This window comes from Notechis scutatus, chromosome 1 (assembly GCF_049901735.1).
Source record: "Notechis scutatus isolate UNSWTSFEM ecotype Mainland chromosome 1, rNotScu1.2, whole genome shotgun sequence".
Classification (NCBI taxonomy): Eukaryota; Metazoa; Chordata; class Lepidosauria; order Squamata; family Elapidae; genus Notechis; species Notechis scutatus.
This window is the reverse complement of record NC_142009.1, coordinates 46,785,175-46,805,854: the sequence shown is the minus strand read 5'-3', so window position 1 is coordinate 46,805,854 and position 20,680 is coordinate 46,785,175. Positions and strand designations below refer to the sequence as shown.

The following is a 20,680-nucleotide window of genomic DNA, read 5'->3' as shown; positions in this document are numbered from 1 at the left end:
AACCGCTATTCCGAATAATGCTGTTTATAGGGGGTGGGGAGCACTGAGGATGAGTTTGTAGCACCAAGGGGGAGGTGGACTGAAAAGAAGAGAGAGAGAGAGAGAGAAAGAGAGAGAAAGAAACAGGGAGGGGGGAGAAAGTGAATGAGATATCTAGTCCAACCAGCTGGGTTAGAAGTGTGTGTGCATGACTGTCAAAACTCCAAAAACAGGTGAAGTAGCTCTGGGGAGGCCAGTCATAAATTAGAACACTTGCTAAGCAATCTGCCATTAAGTGAGGACCACTTGTATTTGGTTTGCCAGTCACCAAACCATGCCCACCCAGTTACGTGACCAAGTCACGCCCACCCAGTCACATGACCAGCAAGTCACGCCCACCCAGTCACGTGACCAGCAGGCCATGCCCACTCCAGTCATGTGACCAACAGGCCATGCCCACCCAGTCACGTGACCGGCAGGCCATGCCCTCAGATTAGGCCACGCCCACAGAAATTTGAATCCCACCCCTGGGTGGGGGGCACTGAGGATGAGTTTGTAGCACCAAGTGGGGGGTGGACTGAAAAAGTTTGGGAACCACTGGTCTAGATGTTCAAAACAGATCTTCAAAATCCCTTCCAACCTTTATCTTCTTTCATTGTATTGTTTAATAGTTTAAAGAATTACGACTACCCAGTTGTTCAGAAATGGTAAATTTGACATACCTTTTTCACATTCAGAAGGGAAATGTATAAACAAATAAAAGGGACGGACGCCCACCCTCAGGAGTCATTACAGAAACTGACATTTCAAAACTACACACCAAAATTTTGCTGTCGCTATATGGACTTTTTTTTGTTTGTTTTTTCTTTGTTTGTCATTATCAAAAGAAATTGAAAGACTTTCATACCCTACTGAACTCCATCTTCCCAGAAATACAATTTCCAATGGAGGAAGAAATGGCTAGACCAATTATATTTTTAGATGTGCGATTCAATAGGCAAGAAAATGGAAACCTAGGAACCACGGTTTATCTCAAGGCCTCCAACACTCCACTCATTCTTTAATTTCAACAGTAACTATCCACTATCACACAAAAAGAATTGCATCTTAACACTCTATGGCAGGGTGAGAATCCACTGTAGTACCCAGTAAGCTAAACAACTGGAGAGAAAGTACCAATGTGCACAATTCAGCAGAATAGGTAGCCACAACTATTACATAACACACAAAGAGAAAGGAAGAAAGAAGGTACAAGACCAACTATATGGCACACATTTCAGAAGCAATAGAACACAGCTTCTGAGATCTGCAAGCAGGCTGCCCAGAGGCTGCCCAAAGGCTACCCATACAAAGGTAAATCATGTATTGTAAACATATTTTGGAGAAGGGAGATACTTCTAATGTAATCTACCGGATCCCCTGCATAGATTGTCCTTATGACTATGTAGCACAGACAGGGTAAGAAGCTAACTACCAGATTGCAAGAACACAGGTGTGAGCTGTCAGACAAGGAGATCCAAACTCATTGGTAGCCTCACATTGCAATGAATAAGGACATACATTCAATTTTCACAGCTACTAAGATTGTTGGCCATGCAGGTACAAAGATAGCCAGGAAAATTATTGAAGCCTGGGGAACAAGCCCCTTGTCAGTCAACAGGAGTGTTGATTTACCACCACTTATTCAGTATTTAGGAGCCAAGGACTTGGCAGCACAAAGAAACAACAGCTATTTGCCAGCCATCAACATACCAATCAACCAATAGGCAAGCACTGCATAAATATGATGCATACAATATAGCACAAAGCACATATTCCCTGAAGATGTATTCCAACATGAATCAAAAAGCTTGGAAGATTAAACCTCTGGTCCTGGTGACCAACCCAGATTGGATCTTGTGTTGGATATGTTTTCCACCTTGAGTTATTTGTAAAAAGAATAAAAGGTGGGATCTAAATAAATAAATATTTTAAATAACATAGTATGTATCCAGAAAATATAATTAACTCATGAAGATCTAGAATGAATGTGATTCCTTTTTATCATTATATCCTTATATTAACGACATAAGAATTGTGCTTATTTTGTCCTACTTCGTGTTACTGCCTTGGGGCACTCAAAGCCAGGATTGTATTTTCCTGCAACTAATCAAACCAGAATCAGAAGCCAGAGAATTTCTTTTATTATTATCCCAACTTTTTCAGGTATTATGAATTACTAGCTTGTGCTTGCGTATTATACAACCTTCATTAGTTTTCCCTCTATATAATGAATGGAAGTAAGAATTGAATTTAATATACGGATTTTAATCATTTCTCCTTAGACCAAAACAAATCCATGCATCATGGAAAGGCAAAAGTAATGAGGAAGAGAAAATAAAATACAGTTGTTTCTTTGGGATGCCTTAGTTGGCATACTATGAACTGAATTATAGGAATGACAAACTTGTTTTTTGAAAAAGTATGACAGCAAAATACTGATCCATTTTTTGGTGTGAAGTGAATAAGTCTGATAGGTGACACCGTGTCAGGACAAAATAAAGCTTGTATAAGGAAATTGAGAGCTAAAATAATTAAATCCAGAACAATATTAACCTTATCATGCCAATTAAATGATAAAACTCATTGGCTAACTATTAATATTGGAGAGTCTTCACTCAATTCTCATCTGCATTTCCCAAGGAAACAGTGGTCTATAGAAATGGAATTGTAACATAAATTGTTGCCAGCAACTCCAGATGAAACAAAATAATAATCCAATCTGGACTCTCCGTAAGGTGAACTGAAATAAATTTCCACTTCCATTCTGCTTTGATAGATTGATTTGCTAAGTCATAATACCATGTTGAAGATGTACACAGTCATAATACCATGTTGAAGATGTACACAGTCCTAACAAGACAGATGACAAACTCCTTGAACTGGACTTGACTATAAGTCACTGCCCCTTAATTTTAGGCATAGATTGATAAAAAAACAGTAAATGATTGCGTGCTATAAGTGTTGAGAGTAAGAATTCTCTCTAATACCCGTGATAGTTTAATTCTATTTAATTCCATTAGTTTTATTTCCTGCCTTTCCGTGTTTCAGCAATGCTGCCTATCCAAGCTTCCTGACCTTGAATCAGTGATGTCTCACTTCCTGATAATTACTGGTTCATAACTTAATTCTTATACATGACAGGTCAAAATGATTCAATGTAACATTAAATCCAAAAATCATTTAATATATTGTTATTTAATACTTATATCTAATCCTTTTCATTCCTAGTTTCATGCAATGGATACATTACATAAACACAACTATGACCTGAGCAGTGCCATTAGTGTTTTGGTTCCCCTTGGAGGGCCTGTTCTTTGTAGAGATGAAATGGAAGAATGGTCGGCATCAGAGGCTAGTTTGTTTGAAGAAGCCCTAGAGAAATATGGTAAAGACTTCAATGACATACGACAAGATTTTGTAAGTAGACATATCTAAATTATTATTAAATTGCCCTTAATTGCTCTTTTATATGTTTTTCTATTCCACAGTCAATTAAACTAAAGATCTGTTATGAGCCTATTTTGCTATATAAGGACATAGTGTACTATAGCACCTGACATGATGGAGGTACTTAGGTCATTAAAATCTTCAACAATTCTTGCTATTAGGGCTGGGGATCTTGGAAAGCAGTAAGGACACAGAATGGATTAACCTCCAATTGAAAGTGTGCAATGCAATCTTTTGTATACATCTATAAAACATTATACTTTTCAGAAGCATATGGGTTACTGTATTCTCATAGGCAGGATTGAGGGACCTGGGATATTGCTGAACTATACTTCCATTATGTCTCATTTGTCATTCTGGATAATGCTTTTGGCATTTCTAATTTAATAATATCAGACAGGCCAGAGGTTTTCCAATGCCACACTTTAGAAACAAACAAACTAAAGCAATGTTCAAAACATTTGTTGACGTTTCTAATAATTTTTTTTTAGTAATTTTTTTTAAATAGCATTAGATATAAATACATTGAATTATGCCCATTCATTTTATTTATTTGTCGGGGTTATTACATGGTGCAATCCCAAGAGACTCAGTAATTTATAGTAATGAAACATAAAAGTAAAAACATATAGAATATAACATTAAAGGTAAAGGATCCCCTCGCACATACGTGCTAGTCGTTTCTGGCTCTGGGGTGGGGGGGGTTTCTCATCTCCGTTACAAAGCCGAAGAGCCAGCGCTGTCCGAAGACGTCTCCATGGTCATGTGGCTGGCATGACTAAAAGCCAAAGGCGCACGGAACACTGTTACCTTCCCACCAAAGTGGTCCCTATTTTTCTACTTGCATTTTCACATGCTTTCAAACTGCTAGGTTGGCAGAAGCTGGAATAAATTAACAGGAGCTCACTCCGTTATGCAGCGCTAGGGATTCGAACTGCCAACCTTTCTGATCAACAAGCTCAGCATCTTAGCTATTGATCCACCGTGTCCCTTAACATTAAAATTACATAATTAGAATGTGACAAAACCCAAACTGCCAAAAAGTGCAATCGTTTTTCCTAGGCATCATGCATTACAGTAGAATCTCCAAAACAATTCTGATGTTGCTGGTTTCTGGAAGGTTAAAATGTAAGAGCCAATTCTAGTTGAAGTAGGAGGCTGTTTCCAAGTGCAGGTTGCTACCACAGAAATCCAGTTCCTGTGACTCTCCTCAGGTATATACCTTATGGAAATTGGGGACCAGCAGCAGTTTCTTCTCTCAGGACAAATGAGCTAAGCAGGCCTCTTCCAGTTGGAGAAAGCAACCTGAAGATATGTTGATGCCTAGCATATAAAACTTTATAAACTATTACCAGCACTTGGAATTGCCCTCGGACATTAATCGGAAACCAGTACAGCTCAGATGTAATATAAATTAACAAATGAAAATGAATACATGTGTACCAGGATAATGTTGCAAGATCCAACTTGGGCTCCAGAACGAGTCTGAAAGCTCAGAAGACTAAACTTCTGATCCCGGTGACTGACCCAGATTGGATCCTGTAATTAATATGAACTCATTTGAAGTTTCCAGTATTCTTGGAGATGAGGAATGTTGTTGGCTCTGCATGACTAAGCCAATTTCCTAGGAGTTGGAACTGGCTGCATCAATTCAAGTTCATAGTTTTTGAGCTTGGAAAAAGAGATTTAACATATCTTCCTAAACTTGAAATCAAGAGTTTTGTCATATGGGAAAGAAGAAAAACTCCCCTGTTTTACTTTTTATTAGAGAAACACTTAAATAATTGATATTTAAACATCAGAAATCTTCATAGGAGAATCTAGACATCTCTCTCTGATACATAGAACAATATAAGAGCCATTACCCCTTTGTTTAGTACAGAACAGATTGCTCCTGAAAAGACATAAATAGAAGAATTATTTTCCCCTAGCGACAAAGTTTTCCAAACCTTTAACAGTGTTTCTTACACAGTTTTAAATTCCAAGAATAGTGGACAAGCATACCATATTTTCCAGTTCTTAGAAGAAAAGAAATTATATTTTAGTCAAGCGATTACTTCTCCTCTTTTCCCAACTGTGCTTATTGACATCAATTTACATATCGCACATAGCTTAAATGACCACCAGGAGGCATTATGTGACAGTTTTTGTCTCATTTGGGACTTGTCAAACAGATAGCTGGAACCTATAGTGGTTCTATGGGCTCAAAACTTCTACTGGGAATCAGATGTATGGATTTTTGCACTTTAGATAATAGTATGTTAGTTTTAGAAGCTATCTAGTTATTGGTGTTCAGTGGAGATGCACCAAAAGATATATAGAATCCATTAGAATAGTGTGTGTGTGTGTTTGTTCAGATGTATTTAAAAAACACACACACATGGTCTACCTTCCCTTTTCCTTCAGAGGAGATTGGAACAGATGTTACATAATGTTATGCCCTTATGTTTAGGTTTTATGTGACTTTCATCTCTACAAAAATAGTTTTTCTCTGATAACCCAACTGTTTCATCATTTTCTTTTTTAAAATGTAATTTTGTATTTAATATTTTTCAGCTTCCTTGGAAATCTCTGACTAGCATCATTGAATATTATTATATGTGGAAAACCACAGATAGATATATTCAGCAGGTAATTTTTTTTTGCACTTATAACATCCAAATATATGCTGTGATATAAAACAATATCTAAATGAACATTTTTAAGAGGGAGCTTTCAGGCATTAACAAAATCCCTACATAAAAGGTACAACTAAATGGGAATCTGCATGTAACGTAAAGCCTCCATTGTCACTCCAGCTGTTTTGCTCTAAATCGTGGTGTCTCTGTTTTTAGTTGTGTAACACAGTTCTGTCCTTTCAGTAAGCACTGTAAACCTGGATGTGCTCAAGGCATTGGGGCTGGGAAGTTAAATGGTCTGTGAGACATTGCTATTGAGTTTTTATTGGATTTGTTTTTGGCTGTTACTTTAGATTTTATACTCTGTGTTTTGTATTGTTAAGTAGTGTGTTGTTAGCCACCAGGGGTCGCATCTGTGAGATGGGTTGCCATGTAATGTGAGCAAGCAGATAAATCTGGAGGAAGCCGGATTGAGGAAGGCCATGTTAGGTTACCCTGCATAATAATTTCAAAGTACTAATTCCTGTAATTTCATTCCCCGCCCTAAGGATTTAATTAGACCTGAAGGCATTCAGGATTTAGAGTAATGGAAACATGTTGCCCTGAATCCAGAATAGCTGTTATGAAAAAATGAATTTTTATGGGAGGGCAAAACATAAGGAATTTGACCAATGCTTTTATTGTCATCATGCCAGGATATCTTTCAGGCTATTCTGGAGGTTTTCCTAATTAGAATTCTCTTCCATGGATTTCTGGATTCAGGCCTTTTTCATTGAAGTATTTCAGTTACACTACCTGAAGTTTGGTCTCTTGCCATTAAGGGCAGCTATGCAGAGTTTACACCACCCTAGCCAAATTGTCTCATAAATGAAGATAAGAAATCGTAGTTTAATGGTTTATCATCCAGTAGTTTATATGAATAATATGTGATTTACAGTTTCAGGATCCAGGCATAGTTGAGAAAGATAACTTGTCTTTCACTTTCTTCCTCTTGCAAGCAGAATAAAAAGGAGTACACGCATGCCCAAAGTCTTAATTTCAGTCACCTGAATCATGGGAGACTATGAAACTAAAGACATTAGTTGTTGTTGCCTTTCTCCATAAAACTTTACAGTGTCATTGCCGCTCACTCTTTAGCAATTCCTTATAGAACGAGTAATTGCATTATACTTATACCTTGTTCTTTGACTGTGATCCACTAAATGCAGAATAGAGTTTTTTTCAACTCATTGTTAAATTAACTAATTCAACTAATATGTTTCAAATAATATGTTAAAGAAGTAGTTAAAGAGCAGAAGGGTCCATATTATTGCAGTGAAATACAATGAAAAACATTGTGAAAAAGCTTATCAGAAGTGGTAAATGATTGGTGCATGATTAAATTTTGTACTACATGGATATAATCACACCTTCCAATTAGCTTTCCTTAGCTTCAATTAGTACAGAACATTATAATGTTTTCTCATTTAAACAGATTTCTTCCCAATAAATCCAGGTGTGATATCTTTACTTAAATCCTATAAAATGGATTTTTAACTTGTATGATGAACTTTGAGCAAAAATGTATCTTAGTTTCTGGTATCTTTGAGATGAGTCAATGTTAATATGATCAATTTTAAAGGTATTTCTGCCCTATGTGTTTTCAGATGGGAAACCTAATAGTGATTATGAGATGTTATTTTAATGTATTTTCATTTAGTGAATCTGTCCTCCAAACCTGAAATTATTATGGACTTCGTTGTTTAATAAAAACTGTAATGTGTTTGTGTGCGCACATGTTATATTTGTGCATGTGTATGTATTGTAATAATGATTGCAATTGGAACATTTTAATAATTATTTCAGCAATGTCACTGTTTTTGTGTTATTGTAAAAACTCACCTTAAAAAATCCTATAATGTTCCTTCTTTGGTTAACTCCCAGGGTTTTTGTTGATACTCTTTTAAGCGTAAGGAGCAGATCTAATTTTGACAGTACTGACTTTTTAAGTGTTTGTATTAATCTGAAGATATTATAGGAATTGTCCTTGGCCAGCTTCAATTTTCCCTTATGTTTCCTAGCTATAAACATTCAGAAACAAACCCACATTTCATTTGAACCCACATTTCATTGTTCAACTTAAATTTGTGCAAGAAATTTTTAGCTTAAACTATATTGTCAGTTCAGAGAAACCAAATCCTTAAATAAAGATGTTATTAATATTTTTAAATAAATTTTGTTAAAGCTTTTTTAAAAAAATAAAATCTAACACAAGCTAATAGAGAATAAAGAAAAAAGAAAAAACAGAGAAAAATCAAAAGTGCAGAAAGAAAAGATAAAAAGAAATAGAAGTTTCTAATTTCCTTTGTAGCAAATATAAGCATGATTACAAAGTTATCTCTTACTCTATGGTTACAAAAAAAAAAACCTCGGGTTTTTTTATTATCTTTTTTTTTCCCAATCAAATTTGCAAGTCATAAGTGCACTTTTTTGTGTGTAATGCGAAAAGTCTATTAAGCATTTTCCTTTCTCTAATCAAGGAAGTGCATTTAGCTATCTATGCAAGAAATGTTATTAAATTGACATACTGTTTTCTTCTTATGGGATGCCTACAGTGACTGCATGATTCTTAAAATAACTTTGTTAAAAGTTTTCATTAAGGTTGTTATTTTTAAGTTGTAATTAAATTAAATTATTCGAACTCAATGGGAAAAATCCAACTATGAGTACTAAAGTAAATAACAAATTTGCTACAATCTGACTGTATCTGGAAGGGATATCTAGAAGTGAAGTGTTCTATAGCAAAATTCTTTCCTTGACTGCCTATGCAGCCCAATCTCCATGGACAGAAACTTCTGATATAAGTCTTAAAGACTAAGCAGTTTAATGTAATATTTTGCACAACATTGTAATGTTAACATTGTGTTAGGTATTAAATAATTCATCTTTTCTATTAGAAACGTCTAAAAGCTGCTGAAGCAGAGAGTAAACTGAAACAAGTTTACATACCAACATAGTAAGTATAACAAACACTAATAGTTCTATTTTAAAATTAATTTCAGTGTATAGACAATACATCTTAGTTTTTATGTATTGAACAAGCAAAGAATAAGCATTGATAAAACTTTATTTTAACATTTAACAAACTTTGGTAAAATCCAGGAAGACCCAGAATCATGCTTTGACATTAAATAAATTTTGACTACTTTTTATGTAAAGGTATTACTGGACACTCATTGCTTTCTCAACTGCAGCTGAGTTTTAGATTTAGATATAGTTATAATTCCAAAGAAACTGACTTTAGTGGGATGCATTACTAAGCAATATAAAATAAAGAATTATAGTTTGGATTATTTCTTTTTTATATATAAGAATTTGTATTAAGATTGAATTTCTACGATATACACATAAGCAGTAGTCAGATTTCAGGCCGGGTTACATCACTGAGCTGGCATTGATCACGCTTCTGGGTAGCTTCTGGCAGGCCCAAGATGGTGGGAGTGTAGAATGGAATGGAAGTGCATTCATTCTGCCCGTTCTTGCAGATCATGGTATCCTTCTGGTGCCAACCTAGGAGGTTGAGAATGGTGAAGTAGGTTCTCCTCCGTCCTCTGAGACCATTTCCAATCAGTGTTGGTAGGGAATGAGGAGTATAGCTTTGCAGGGCTCCACAGGACTTTTATTTTCCCCTGCTCCTATTTAATGTCTGTACAAAGTTGCTTGTTGGGACCATTTATTAGTATGGGGTTCATATCACCTGTATGTTATGTCATTTATACACCTCTACTCTGGACTATCCAAGGCTGTTGAGGCTCTTTTCCAATGTCTGGAGTGTTTGAGGGTCTGGCTAGGGAAAAACAGACTTTGTCTCAACCCTAACAAGATCAAGTGACCCCCCATCAAGTGACCCCCCACCCTCAGTCTAGAGATTTCCCATTGTTATTATAGATTAAATTAACTCTCTCAGATAACTTGAAGATCAGATGCCAATTGGGATCCAAAAAGCCTGTGCACAAATCATTTTGTGTACCAGTTGTGCTGGGGGGGGGGGGTATTGCTCACAGTCACTCATGCCTTAGTCACTTCCTGGTTGAACTATTGAATATGGTCTACATCAGGCTGCACTTGAAAAGCATTTTGGTCCCAAATGTGGTGGTACACACAATTATAGTATACCATGATTACATGCAATTATAGTATTACATCATTACTGCATGAACTACATTGGGTCCCACTAAGCTTTTGAATGTAATTCGGGATGCTGGATGTTATATTTAAACCCTGCATGCTTATTTCTGGAACGTCCTGTTTCTTATAGTCCTTCCACTATTGCCAAGGCACACATGCATGCTTCTTTCTGGGAAGCTGCATCGCTTAGTGGGAGTTACTTGAATGTTTAGATTCCAGCTAAATTTTGTTTTACAAAAATCAAAATTCATTCTGCCAAATATTGACACAAACACATATACATACAGTGTTTGTTCAGATGTATTTAAGTATCTAGTCAAAGGAGAATCAAATAAGCTATATGTTTCTGTTATGATGCTATTCACGGACTCTTTGCAGCTCTAGTCAAGGTAATTTTAGATAGATTTTTTATTTTTTTCTTCATTCACAACCAGTCCAATTCAGCATCTGATTTTGAGGCATTATGAAAATCTATATTCTCCAACCACTTCCTATAAAACTACTAAGTTTTCTACAGAGAACTACGCTAGGATTATAAATGTAATATTCTCTGCCCCCACTTTTGAGGTTGTAAGAAAAATGTAAATGTAAAAATTGCAAAGCTTTTTTGTTAATATATTTGCTTTAAAATTTAGTTTATCCTATTGAAGTAAGTACTGGGCCATTTTAAAGAATTGTTATATTCATGAAAGTATTGATGGCATTTAAATCATTTTATCATGCTGAAAATACTATCTTAATGATAATTGCTGATGAAGATAAGTTAATTTTTCAATAATTTCATTCATATCTCAGAGATAGAATAATATTAGTTATGACTAAATTAAGCCAATCAATTCACTCAAGTACTCCAAAGTTGGGAGAATCTCTGGGTGCCTCAGAAGTAATTCTTGTATCCTGTTCTTTAAAGAAAATATATGCAAATAAGTTTCCAAAGGTTGATAGATCTAATATAAATACATTTTATAGGCATTATAAACTAAAGTGAAAAGTATTTTAAAACAGTTTCATATTTTATATTAAATCGATGTAACTTTTCATCAAACTCTGAGTATATTTTAAGGCTATTTGACCCTGATTATTTTATTTGGAAAATGTTTTTCACACCCACAGGAAAGCTTATATTCTGCTACATCCCGTGTTTGTAATAAATTTGGAATGCAGAACAGATTGCATTCTGCCTTTGACCCTCATTAATAATTGATACAGTCTTACTCAACCCAGCCCCCCCCCTTCCCAGTTATACCCCAGCAGCCACAGATCCAATGGCCTGATCCAATGGCCTGATCCAATGGCCATATTAACTACGAATATTGTGAGCTGAAGCACACCTATAGCCATGAGATTAGAGAAGGGTACAGTTCAGAATAATTGATAGATGCCACTCTGAGGCATGGCTGGCTGGGGTATTCTGAGAGTTAAAGTCCACAGGTCTTAAAGTTATCAAGGCTGGACACTCCTGCATTATAGTATCAAGTTTAGATTTGTTTTTGTAGCAATCTTTATTTTGTAGCAAAACTTTATTCCATAGTAAATGGAACACTCTTGTAACTAGTATGGTGGTAAATTATAGCTTTTTGAGAAAATCTAAGAATTTCAAACATGTTTTGGCATTTTCATAGAAAATATATAGTAGCATTTACCTGTACTCTTGACAATTATATAAACAGTAGAGATGTGTGGATCAATGACTTGATTCCATTTAATGTGGGAAATCAAGCTGATTTAAAATTTTGATTCAAATGTATTTGGTTCAGATCATATTGTCCATCTGAACCAAAGTCGGTTCACAGCTCAGTTAAGTTGCCAACAAATCTTTGAATCACATTCTCACATAGCTCTTTGTAGTTAGCTAAGAATTTGTTTAAAAATGTTTCTGCCATATAGCTCATGCAATTTAATGCATGTGTGATCATTTTAAAGCAACAAACCGAATCCCAGTCAGATATCCAGCAATAATGGAAAACCAGGCGCCATGAATGGGGCAGTTGGAGCACCACACCAGACTCAGAACTCACTAATAGGCCGTGCTTGTGAAAGTTGCTACAGTAAGTAAAAGTGTGCGTGTGCATGTGTGTCCTCAAGAGATGTGTATGGATCCCTTTCTCCTGAAAAGAGCTTCCTCATAAAAGAGAGAATGTGAAATGAATGGAGAAATCTAGTCACAAAAAGTTCTATGTGTACATCACTTATCAATATACGTCAGTATGTATACATCATGTGTAAGTAAAGAGAGAGAGCGCACTTATTTTGTAATCTTTTTGAAAAAGTATATCGTCATGCTGTGCCTCTATATTTATGTGTAAATATGTTAGTAAATATTTATCCTATATAGATTGACTAGATTTTATTCTTCTTTTAGTCACACAATCGCATCAATGGTATTCCTGGGGTCCGCCCAACATGCAGTGTAGATTATGTGCACCATGTTGGATTTATTGGAAAAAGTATGGTGGTCTTAAAATGCCAACTCTAACAAATGAAGATAGATTTTCACCCAATCAAACCACAGAGGTAATGCTTCTTTGCTGATGGTACTTAGCATCTTTGCTATTTCTTCTTAATTCATGTGCATTTCCTTTGTAAAGTTACAGTGCACATTTTAAAATTATATTTAAATAATTTTATGACTCAGGTAACTTTTACAAGTGTTGTGTTTGCTACTAAATTACAGTATCCCCCAATTTAATGCTTTCCAAATATGTTGCAATTCTCTTAGTAGCTATGTATGTATTTAGGGGCATACATTTAGGGAAAGATTGTACAGATGTGATCTCCTTGTGTTTCTCTCTCTTTCTCTCTGTGTTTCTCCTCTTTCTCTCTCTCTCTCACACACACAGAGTCTTCTCTGTTTAAGAACTGATTGATATTTGTGAGCTTTTCATTTTACAATATATTTGCATGCAATCAAGATTTCATAGAATTCATATGAAGATATATACATATAAATATATAGTATATGTATGTAGTATATGTATACACATACACACATAAACACATACAAGTGGACTTTGCCTAAGTTTCATTCATTCAGCGACTGAAGTTACAGTGGTACTGAAAAAAAAATAGACTTACTTAGACTGCTCCTTAAGTTTTAGCTGTTGTGAACAAAATTCAGGCCCACCTGCATTTATGACCACTGCCCTTGCTGTCACTGCCATCCCAAGTTGATTGTCGAGTCAAAATAGAGGCAATCCCAAACCTTTGTCCAAGAATGACTTAGACCCGGGTAGGTCCTCATCTAATTAACTAAACTATCCATTCAACAGGAGCAACAGGGACTGCTGGAACTGCCATCATTAAGTGGGTTGATCAGCTGGCGTTTTGCTCTATGATTGGTCCCAGTTAGGGTCATTAAACAAGGGCTATATGTATTATTTATTTAGCACAAATTAAAAGTATGTGAATAGGAAAGAGAGCACTTGGCTTATGGTACTTGTGGAAAAAATATTAGAATTTAGTAGTTGATCACAAATAGAATGAGTCAGCAATGTGATATGGCTGCAGAAACAAGAAATGCAATTTTGGAACGCAATATTGTGATATTTCCAGTTTGTGATAAACACTAGATTTACTTTATTCTGTTTTGTTATATCCCTCTCAAATATTGTGCCCATTCTGGGCATTACATTTTAAAAAAAGGTTTCAGACTAATTGGAATAGAATCTGAGAAGGAAACAAGATATCAAATATTATGCAGAGAGATTAAAAGAAACCTGGGAATGTTTAGCTGTAAGAATAAAAAATTGAAGTGAGATGTAGCAGCACTCTTTGAACGCTTGAAAGATGATAATAGAGAAGACAGTAAAGATGTCTTCTTCATAATTTCAGAGTGCAGGCCACTGGAGAATTGATTCAGATCTGAGCAACATTAGCAAAAATATCTTCACAGTAAAAGCTGTATGACAGAGGAATGGGTTACTCCTGGGGCTATTGTTTCAATGACGGGCTTCCATTCACTGGCTAAATTCATTTGAAGCTTGACAGCCATGTGTTGGTGAAGTTTTTCTGGGATTCTTTCACTGAACAGAAAGTTGGACTTGATGGCCTATATGCATGTGTTTTATCCACATTAGGTAACAGATGTTGCAATGACTATTAAGTTAGCCATTCATAATGAGAATTACAAGATGGTTAATAATCACAATGCTACAATGTACTCATCCATCCACATTTCTCTAGGTTCACAGAATTTGTAAAGGCATACTACATTTGTGTGAATAAAAAATTCAGTTGAATAATTTCCTTCTTGCACTTCCCACTTACTTGGCCAACCATGCTGCACCCACATTCCATTCCCCCATCCTATCTTGCCTCTTTTCCTCCTGATACAACTCCAGGTCATCAGTCTCAATTTCTCCAGCTCAATCACTCCTCTTCCTCCAGCTTGGCTGGCCTGATAAATTTTCATCATGTATCTTGCCTAGTAGGGAAGTCAAGTTGTCTTATTCTCCAGATACAGCAATATGTACATCCAAGAGGCCATGGCTAAAGAAGAGGTAGGTGACGAAGAGCAGGGAGCAAGAACATTGAAACCTCCTGTTGGATATTGCAAAGTCTCCACTCACTGCCTCTTGTACAATTCCTTTATATGAAATGAACTTTTAGGTTTGTTCTTGATCATTTCAGAGGTCCAGCACAGACGGGGATCAATGCATAAAGGAGATTCCAGACATAAATGTGTCATTCAATGTCATTCTTATTGTTGTTACTATTATTCCTATTGTTATTTATTAAATGTATATGTCACCAGTCACTCAACAACTCTGGGTAGTTATAGACTAAGAATATTAAAAACAAGAAAAGAAAAACAAGAATAGACCAAAAAATGAAGAGTAAAATGTTTTTTTAAAAATTTATTTGATTTGTATAATTGCCCATCTTAAACCACTGACTCTGGATGACAGTGTTTTTATTATTGTTATTATTTATTTCAGGATTCCTGTGTCCGAACACATATGTCACGACAAGCAACTCAGGGCATACCAGTCCGGAACACTGGTAGTCCAAAATCTGCAGTGAAGACACGTCAATCTTTCTTTCTTCATACTACATACTTGACTAAACTTGCCCGCCAGGTTTGCAGAAATACCTTACAACTGAAGCGAGCTGCAAGAAGACCTTTTGCCCTTATTAACTGTGCTGCCATTAGGGCAGAATGTAAGATGCTTCTAAATTCTTAGTTTAATATGTCATTATTCCAGCCACTTTCTGTTGTCTTTTTTTTTGTCCATTATTATTATTATTATTATTAATATTATTTTGGCAATAAACATATTTCTGTCTGTATTCCCTTTGTGTTAATTTTATTTTCATTTGTCTTGTCACCAAAGAAAGTTTTCTAAAACTAATGTAAGATTATAGAAAAAATAAATTTATTACTTACTGAATAATAAAATTAGGTTTCTTAAGCAAATATTTAATTTATTGGGTGGAAAACAGGCTCACAAATTATTTCTTGGTATAGTATGGAGATTGATTAAATTGATTGTAGATCCAAACATATGGCCCATTGAAATTACAAAAAAATCCCCATTAGTTTAAGAATGAAGATTGATATTCATGGATAATATTCAGATTAATGGCACTGCACTTTAACTTTAGTAATGACACCCTACTGGAACAGCATGAAAGCAGGTCCAGAGTTTTTGGGACATATTTCAGGATAATTTTATGAGTTGTCCTAATCATAAGAAATGAACTCTTTTTGAGGCACCTGTAGGTTCTTGGTGTATATTAACAACTTTGTGTAATGACAGTAGCAAAAACGTAGGGCCCCTGTCACATAAGACTTCCCAAAGGTGAATCTTTTTTGTATTTTTTGTGCTTCTCAGTTCACTTCCTCATCATTGGTCAGCTAATTGTCATTTGTTTCTCACATTTCTGAGTGATGAATAAGGAGAGTCAAAATTGAGTGGATTTTTTCAGTAGCATTTTACTGGAAAGTGACTGAATAGACAGAGTTGCTGGTTTATATGATTTTTTTAAACATTTTATTTCATTCGTAAATTTTATGTGGCCACTCATTTCACAAACAAGTGACTCTGCGTGGTGTACAACAGAGATAGAAATAATGTATACCAAACCAGGGGGGAGGATATTCCATAAAATGGGCCACCCCAGCAGAAAAGGCTCACTGCCTAGGACCTGCCAACTGTAGCTCCTTAGGCAATGGGAGACACAGCATGTTCTTTCTGCTGGATCTGGTAAGATGGGTAGATGAGGGAGCTGTACTACCTCATATAACCCAGTCCCATGCCATGTAGGGCTTTAAAGGTCAAAAAGACGAGTTGAACCAAGAAACAGACGTAACCAGTGCAGCTTGTGGAGCAGAGGTGTAATATGTGTTCTAGAAGAACGTACCTGTGTTGCTGCATTTTGCACTAACTGAAGCTTTTGGAAAGCTTCATGTACAATACATTACAATGGTCTGCCTGCCTGGGAGGTGACTATAGAATTATAAAGAAATGTGAATGTTTTTATATGTTAAAAGTTACCTCTGTGTTGCAAATTTAGAGCTGAAGCAAAAGGGATAAAGTAGTATTTTAATCATTGAACACTTTTTTTCCCCGAAGTGTTTGGAAAAAAATTCTAAGACTATTTTCCATATTACTTTTAAGCCTTTCTTATGTGTTTATTTCTTTTCACAAAACATAGCTCTCACACTTTTTTCATTTATTTAAATCTTTCATTGATAGCTTTTCTTTTAAAGTGGGTAACACTTTAATGTAATCATTTTCTATTAAAAGGAAGTATTAATTCTAAGTATACAATAAATAACACACCATGTGGTACATTAGTGAATATGAGACTGAGGAAGGAGACATAGCTTGATCCAAAGGCTATTCCTTTTCTCTAAGCAAGCTTTCCTGAGACTTCTACCTATATGGTTCTACTATATGGTTCTTTAAAACCAGGTTAACTTATATCCAGTGGGATGTGATCAGCAATGCCCAAATGAACTGGTAATAAACTGCTACACAGTATATAGTTTGTAAATATTAATTTATATAATTCATTTTAAGTTATTTGTACCATTAATATTTTTACAAGAGCTGGGTTAGGACTATTATAGTTGGATTCATTTCTCTAGAGATTTGGACCTTAATTGCTTGTGCAATATGACAAGCATCCATCACAAATGAACATACATTCAGACAACATCTTAAAATTGTTAAGCTTTGAAATATTTTATAGACCATGATAGACTGAGATAGATTGTAAATAATATGCAATATTATTTAATCAGTTACAATTTATTTTATTGTTCATGTTCTATTCCTTTATTTTTTCTTATCGTAGATACTTGCACATAATATCAGTGTCACTATTCTTGACAGCTTAATTAGGCCATGTGATCAAATAGCATCAAATTAATAAGATATATTGAGCATGATCAAATTCTGAGAACCTAAAAATGTGTAAATTTAGTTTGCATGTCATTTGGTTGCACCATTTTCCTTTGGTTCCGTGATTTTATTGGACTTTCTGCAGAATAACGCGGTTATCTTTTTTTTTTTTTTACTATTATAACTGCAAAGGAAAAGAAAGGTATACTATTAAGTCAATCATAATGGGAAATAATGAGTAAACATTCACAAGTTCATTCCTCCAAAAATATTCGGTCTTGAAGTGCCATCTTTGATAACTGCTATTTCCATACTGTAAATGTTGCTCTATAGTACTATCAAATTGAATCCTGTAGGTTTTGCTATTGACAAAAGATTTTAAATAGTTAATCTTCATCCAGCATCTGGCAGACCATAATATAAGAATTAGTGGCATACAGTATATTTGGCTTCAATTACAATTTGCACCAATTGGTTTTAGATTGGTAAAAATTAGATATTCTTTTTAGACATCTTTTTTAGATATGAAGATCTCTAAACATGATGAAACCGACTGGCTCCAGATCAGCAAAGGAAATGCCTTTGAGTAACTTTTCCTTAGGTATTCAAACCACATGTTGGATATATATTGGAAGATGAGCATGGTTTTAAAATTGGAGGAACAAACAATAACCTGCATTATGCTGGTGATGCTGCCCTGATAGATGGAAACTATTTGATCTGCAAGCTCTAGTAATGAAAAGAAGCACAGTGAAAAAAGGGACTAAGATTAAATATAAACAAGCTAATAATATATGTGAGGTCAGTTTGATGTGATGGTTAAGGAATCGCGCTAGAAACTGCAAGATTGTGAGTTCTAGGCACAAGGTTAGCTGGGTGACCTTTCAGCCCTCAGAATTAGGCAATGGCAAACCACTTTTGAAATCTTGCCAAGAAAATTTCAGGGACTTCTCTAGGCAGTTGCCAGGAGTCAAGGCTGACTCGAAGGCACCAACACACAACGATAATACAGCAAGCAGTCTTAGAACTGACAAGATCCTGAAGTGGTGGATAGTCTTTTAGGATTAACTATAAAGGAGTCCGATGTCAAATATGTTGCAGATTAAGAATTGGAAGGGTAACAGATCTTGGAAGATACAGTCAAATATTGTGATATGTCTATCTTCAAAGAAAAGTATCACCCAATGAAACACTTAAATAAAAATGATAATTGCCCTTTTTTTTAAAAAAAAAGAGGATAAAAAGAATGTTGACATTTTTTTAACTTTGATGTTAGAGAAGACTCCTAAGAATTCCATGGATAGTTGAGAAAAAAATAGTTGTAGAAGAAATCAATCCAGAATTCTCACTTGAGGAACAAGTGTTCAGGCTCAAGTAATGTATTCTGCATACATTATGCAAAAGCCTAGCCTCTATAATTCTGGAAAAGATGGAAAGAAAAAAATAGAATAGGATGACCATTAGGAAGGTGGATAGCAACAGATGCACTCTTGAAAAGCTCGAAAGACCAGATTTGGGATAGATCATCTCAGAGAAGATCTATCTCCATGGTTGCTAAGCATTGCCACTGATTTAATGGCACATAATCAAGACTACAGAACTAAAAAGAATTTGGTTTCTCGGGAATTTGCACAAATGGCAGTGCCTTGGGAATTTCTAGTTACTAGGAAAGTGTTAACATTGAGCTATGATCTGTGATTCTCACTGAATCAAGCATGGTGCAGAAGTCTCCCTATATAACATGTGGTGTTGAAAATGCCATTTGATATTCATATACCTTCACTTACATCTTTTTTCCATTCATTATTTTAATGTGTGTTGCCAAAGAACCTCCCTGAGCTTGTAAAATATCAAAATGAAGAATTAGTTGAAAGTGAAGATAAGGAACAGTAATAACAGATAGCATCTTCAGATGAATAGAAGGCAAGCGGAAATGAAGAAGGTCAAACTAGAGGAATAAGTTAGTAATGGAAATAATTTAGTTTGCCAATTTTCAGCATAAAATTGATCTATGATGAAGTTTATTACATTTGAGAGTAAAGACTGTTGCATGCTAATGTGTTTTTAAAGCTTTTTTTAGAGCATTCTCATAGTTTTAAGTATATGTTTGAAAACAAGCTTTTGCAAATGATTTTAAAAATGCCTGCAGTAAATCCTGGATCCTTCAGAAGGAAAAAAAACCTACTAATTTCGCAACTAAAATATGTTCAAATATCTCCAAAATATTAAACATAAGAATTAATGTTTGCATCAGTGGTGGGATTCAAATATTTTTTACTACCAGTTCTGTGGGTGTGGCTTGGTGGGCGTGGCAGGGGAAAGATACTGTGAAATCTCTGGTCAGAGGTGGTATTTGCCGGTTCTCTGAACTACTCAAAATTTCCGCTACCGGTTCTCCAGAACTGGTCAGAACCTGCTGAATATCACCTCTGGTTTGCATCCTAGGCTGTTTGTACATGTATTTGCACAAGGCTTTTAGAAGTAATATAACATTATTCTAAAGATTTAATTATACTACTTTTTGCAGCAATAACATAATAGTAGAACACAACACTGCAAAATCAACTGTATCCCAAAATTTCACAATTATCTTTTTTCTCAGTGTGCAACCCTGGAGAGAAACAGGTTGCTTAGAACAGTATTTTTCAAACTTGTTAACTTTAAGATACGTGAACTTCAACTCCCAGAATTTAAGAAGTCCACACATCTCAAAATTGCCAAGTTGGAAACAACATTAAAGATACCAATGGTACCATAAATAACTGGGGAATGTCCGGAAGGGCATTATTGCTTTTAAAATATTGTAAATGGTTTTACTCTCCAGATAAATTGGTGACAAAAATATTTTCAAATCCAGAGTTTTAATAATATATGAGGGGGATGGGAGAAATTCTTTGCTGTTATTCTTGTACCGTATTTGCCGGCGTATAAGGCGACTTTTTTGCCCGAAAAACATGCCTCCAAGTGGGGGAGTTAGTCTTATACGCCCGGTATATCCCTGCCGAAGCTTACCGGATGCTTGTTGGGCCACTTAGCGAAGGCGCCTCTGGCTTCCCCGGATCCCTGCGTCGCTTCTGC

The 20,680-nt window shown here is 35.4% G+C and overlaps 1 protein-coding gene across 1 annotated transcript in view; it reads left to right on the top strand.

Annotated features, from left to right (window-relative positions):
• The window catches only part of MTA3 (metastasis associated 1 family member 3), a 132,093-nt gene that overhangs the window by 66,942 nt on the left and 44,471 nt on the right, over positions 1 to 20,680 (top strand). The window contains exons 9-14 of the mRNA XM_026683387.2: positions 3,250 to 3,438; positions 6,025 to 6,099; positions 9,023 to 9,081; positions 12,177 to 12,301; positions 12,616 to 12,767; positions 15,191 to 15,413. Coding sequence (XP_026539172.1) covers positions 3,250 to 3,438; positions 6,025 to 6,099; positions 9,023 to 9,081; positions 12,177 to 12,301; positions 12,616 to 12,767; positions 15,191 to 15,413 — 823 coding nt within the window. The remainder of the gene's footprint in view (positions 1 to 3,249; positions 3,439 to 6,024; positions 6,100 to 9,022; positions 9,082 to 12,176; positions 12,302 to 12,615; positions 12,768 to 15,190; positions 15,414 to 20,680) is intronic.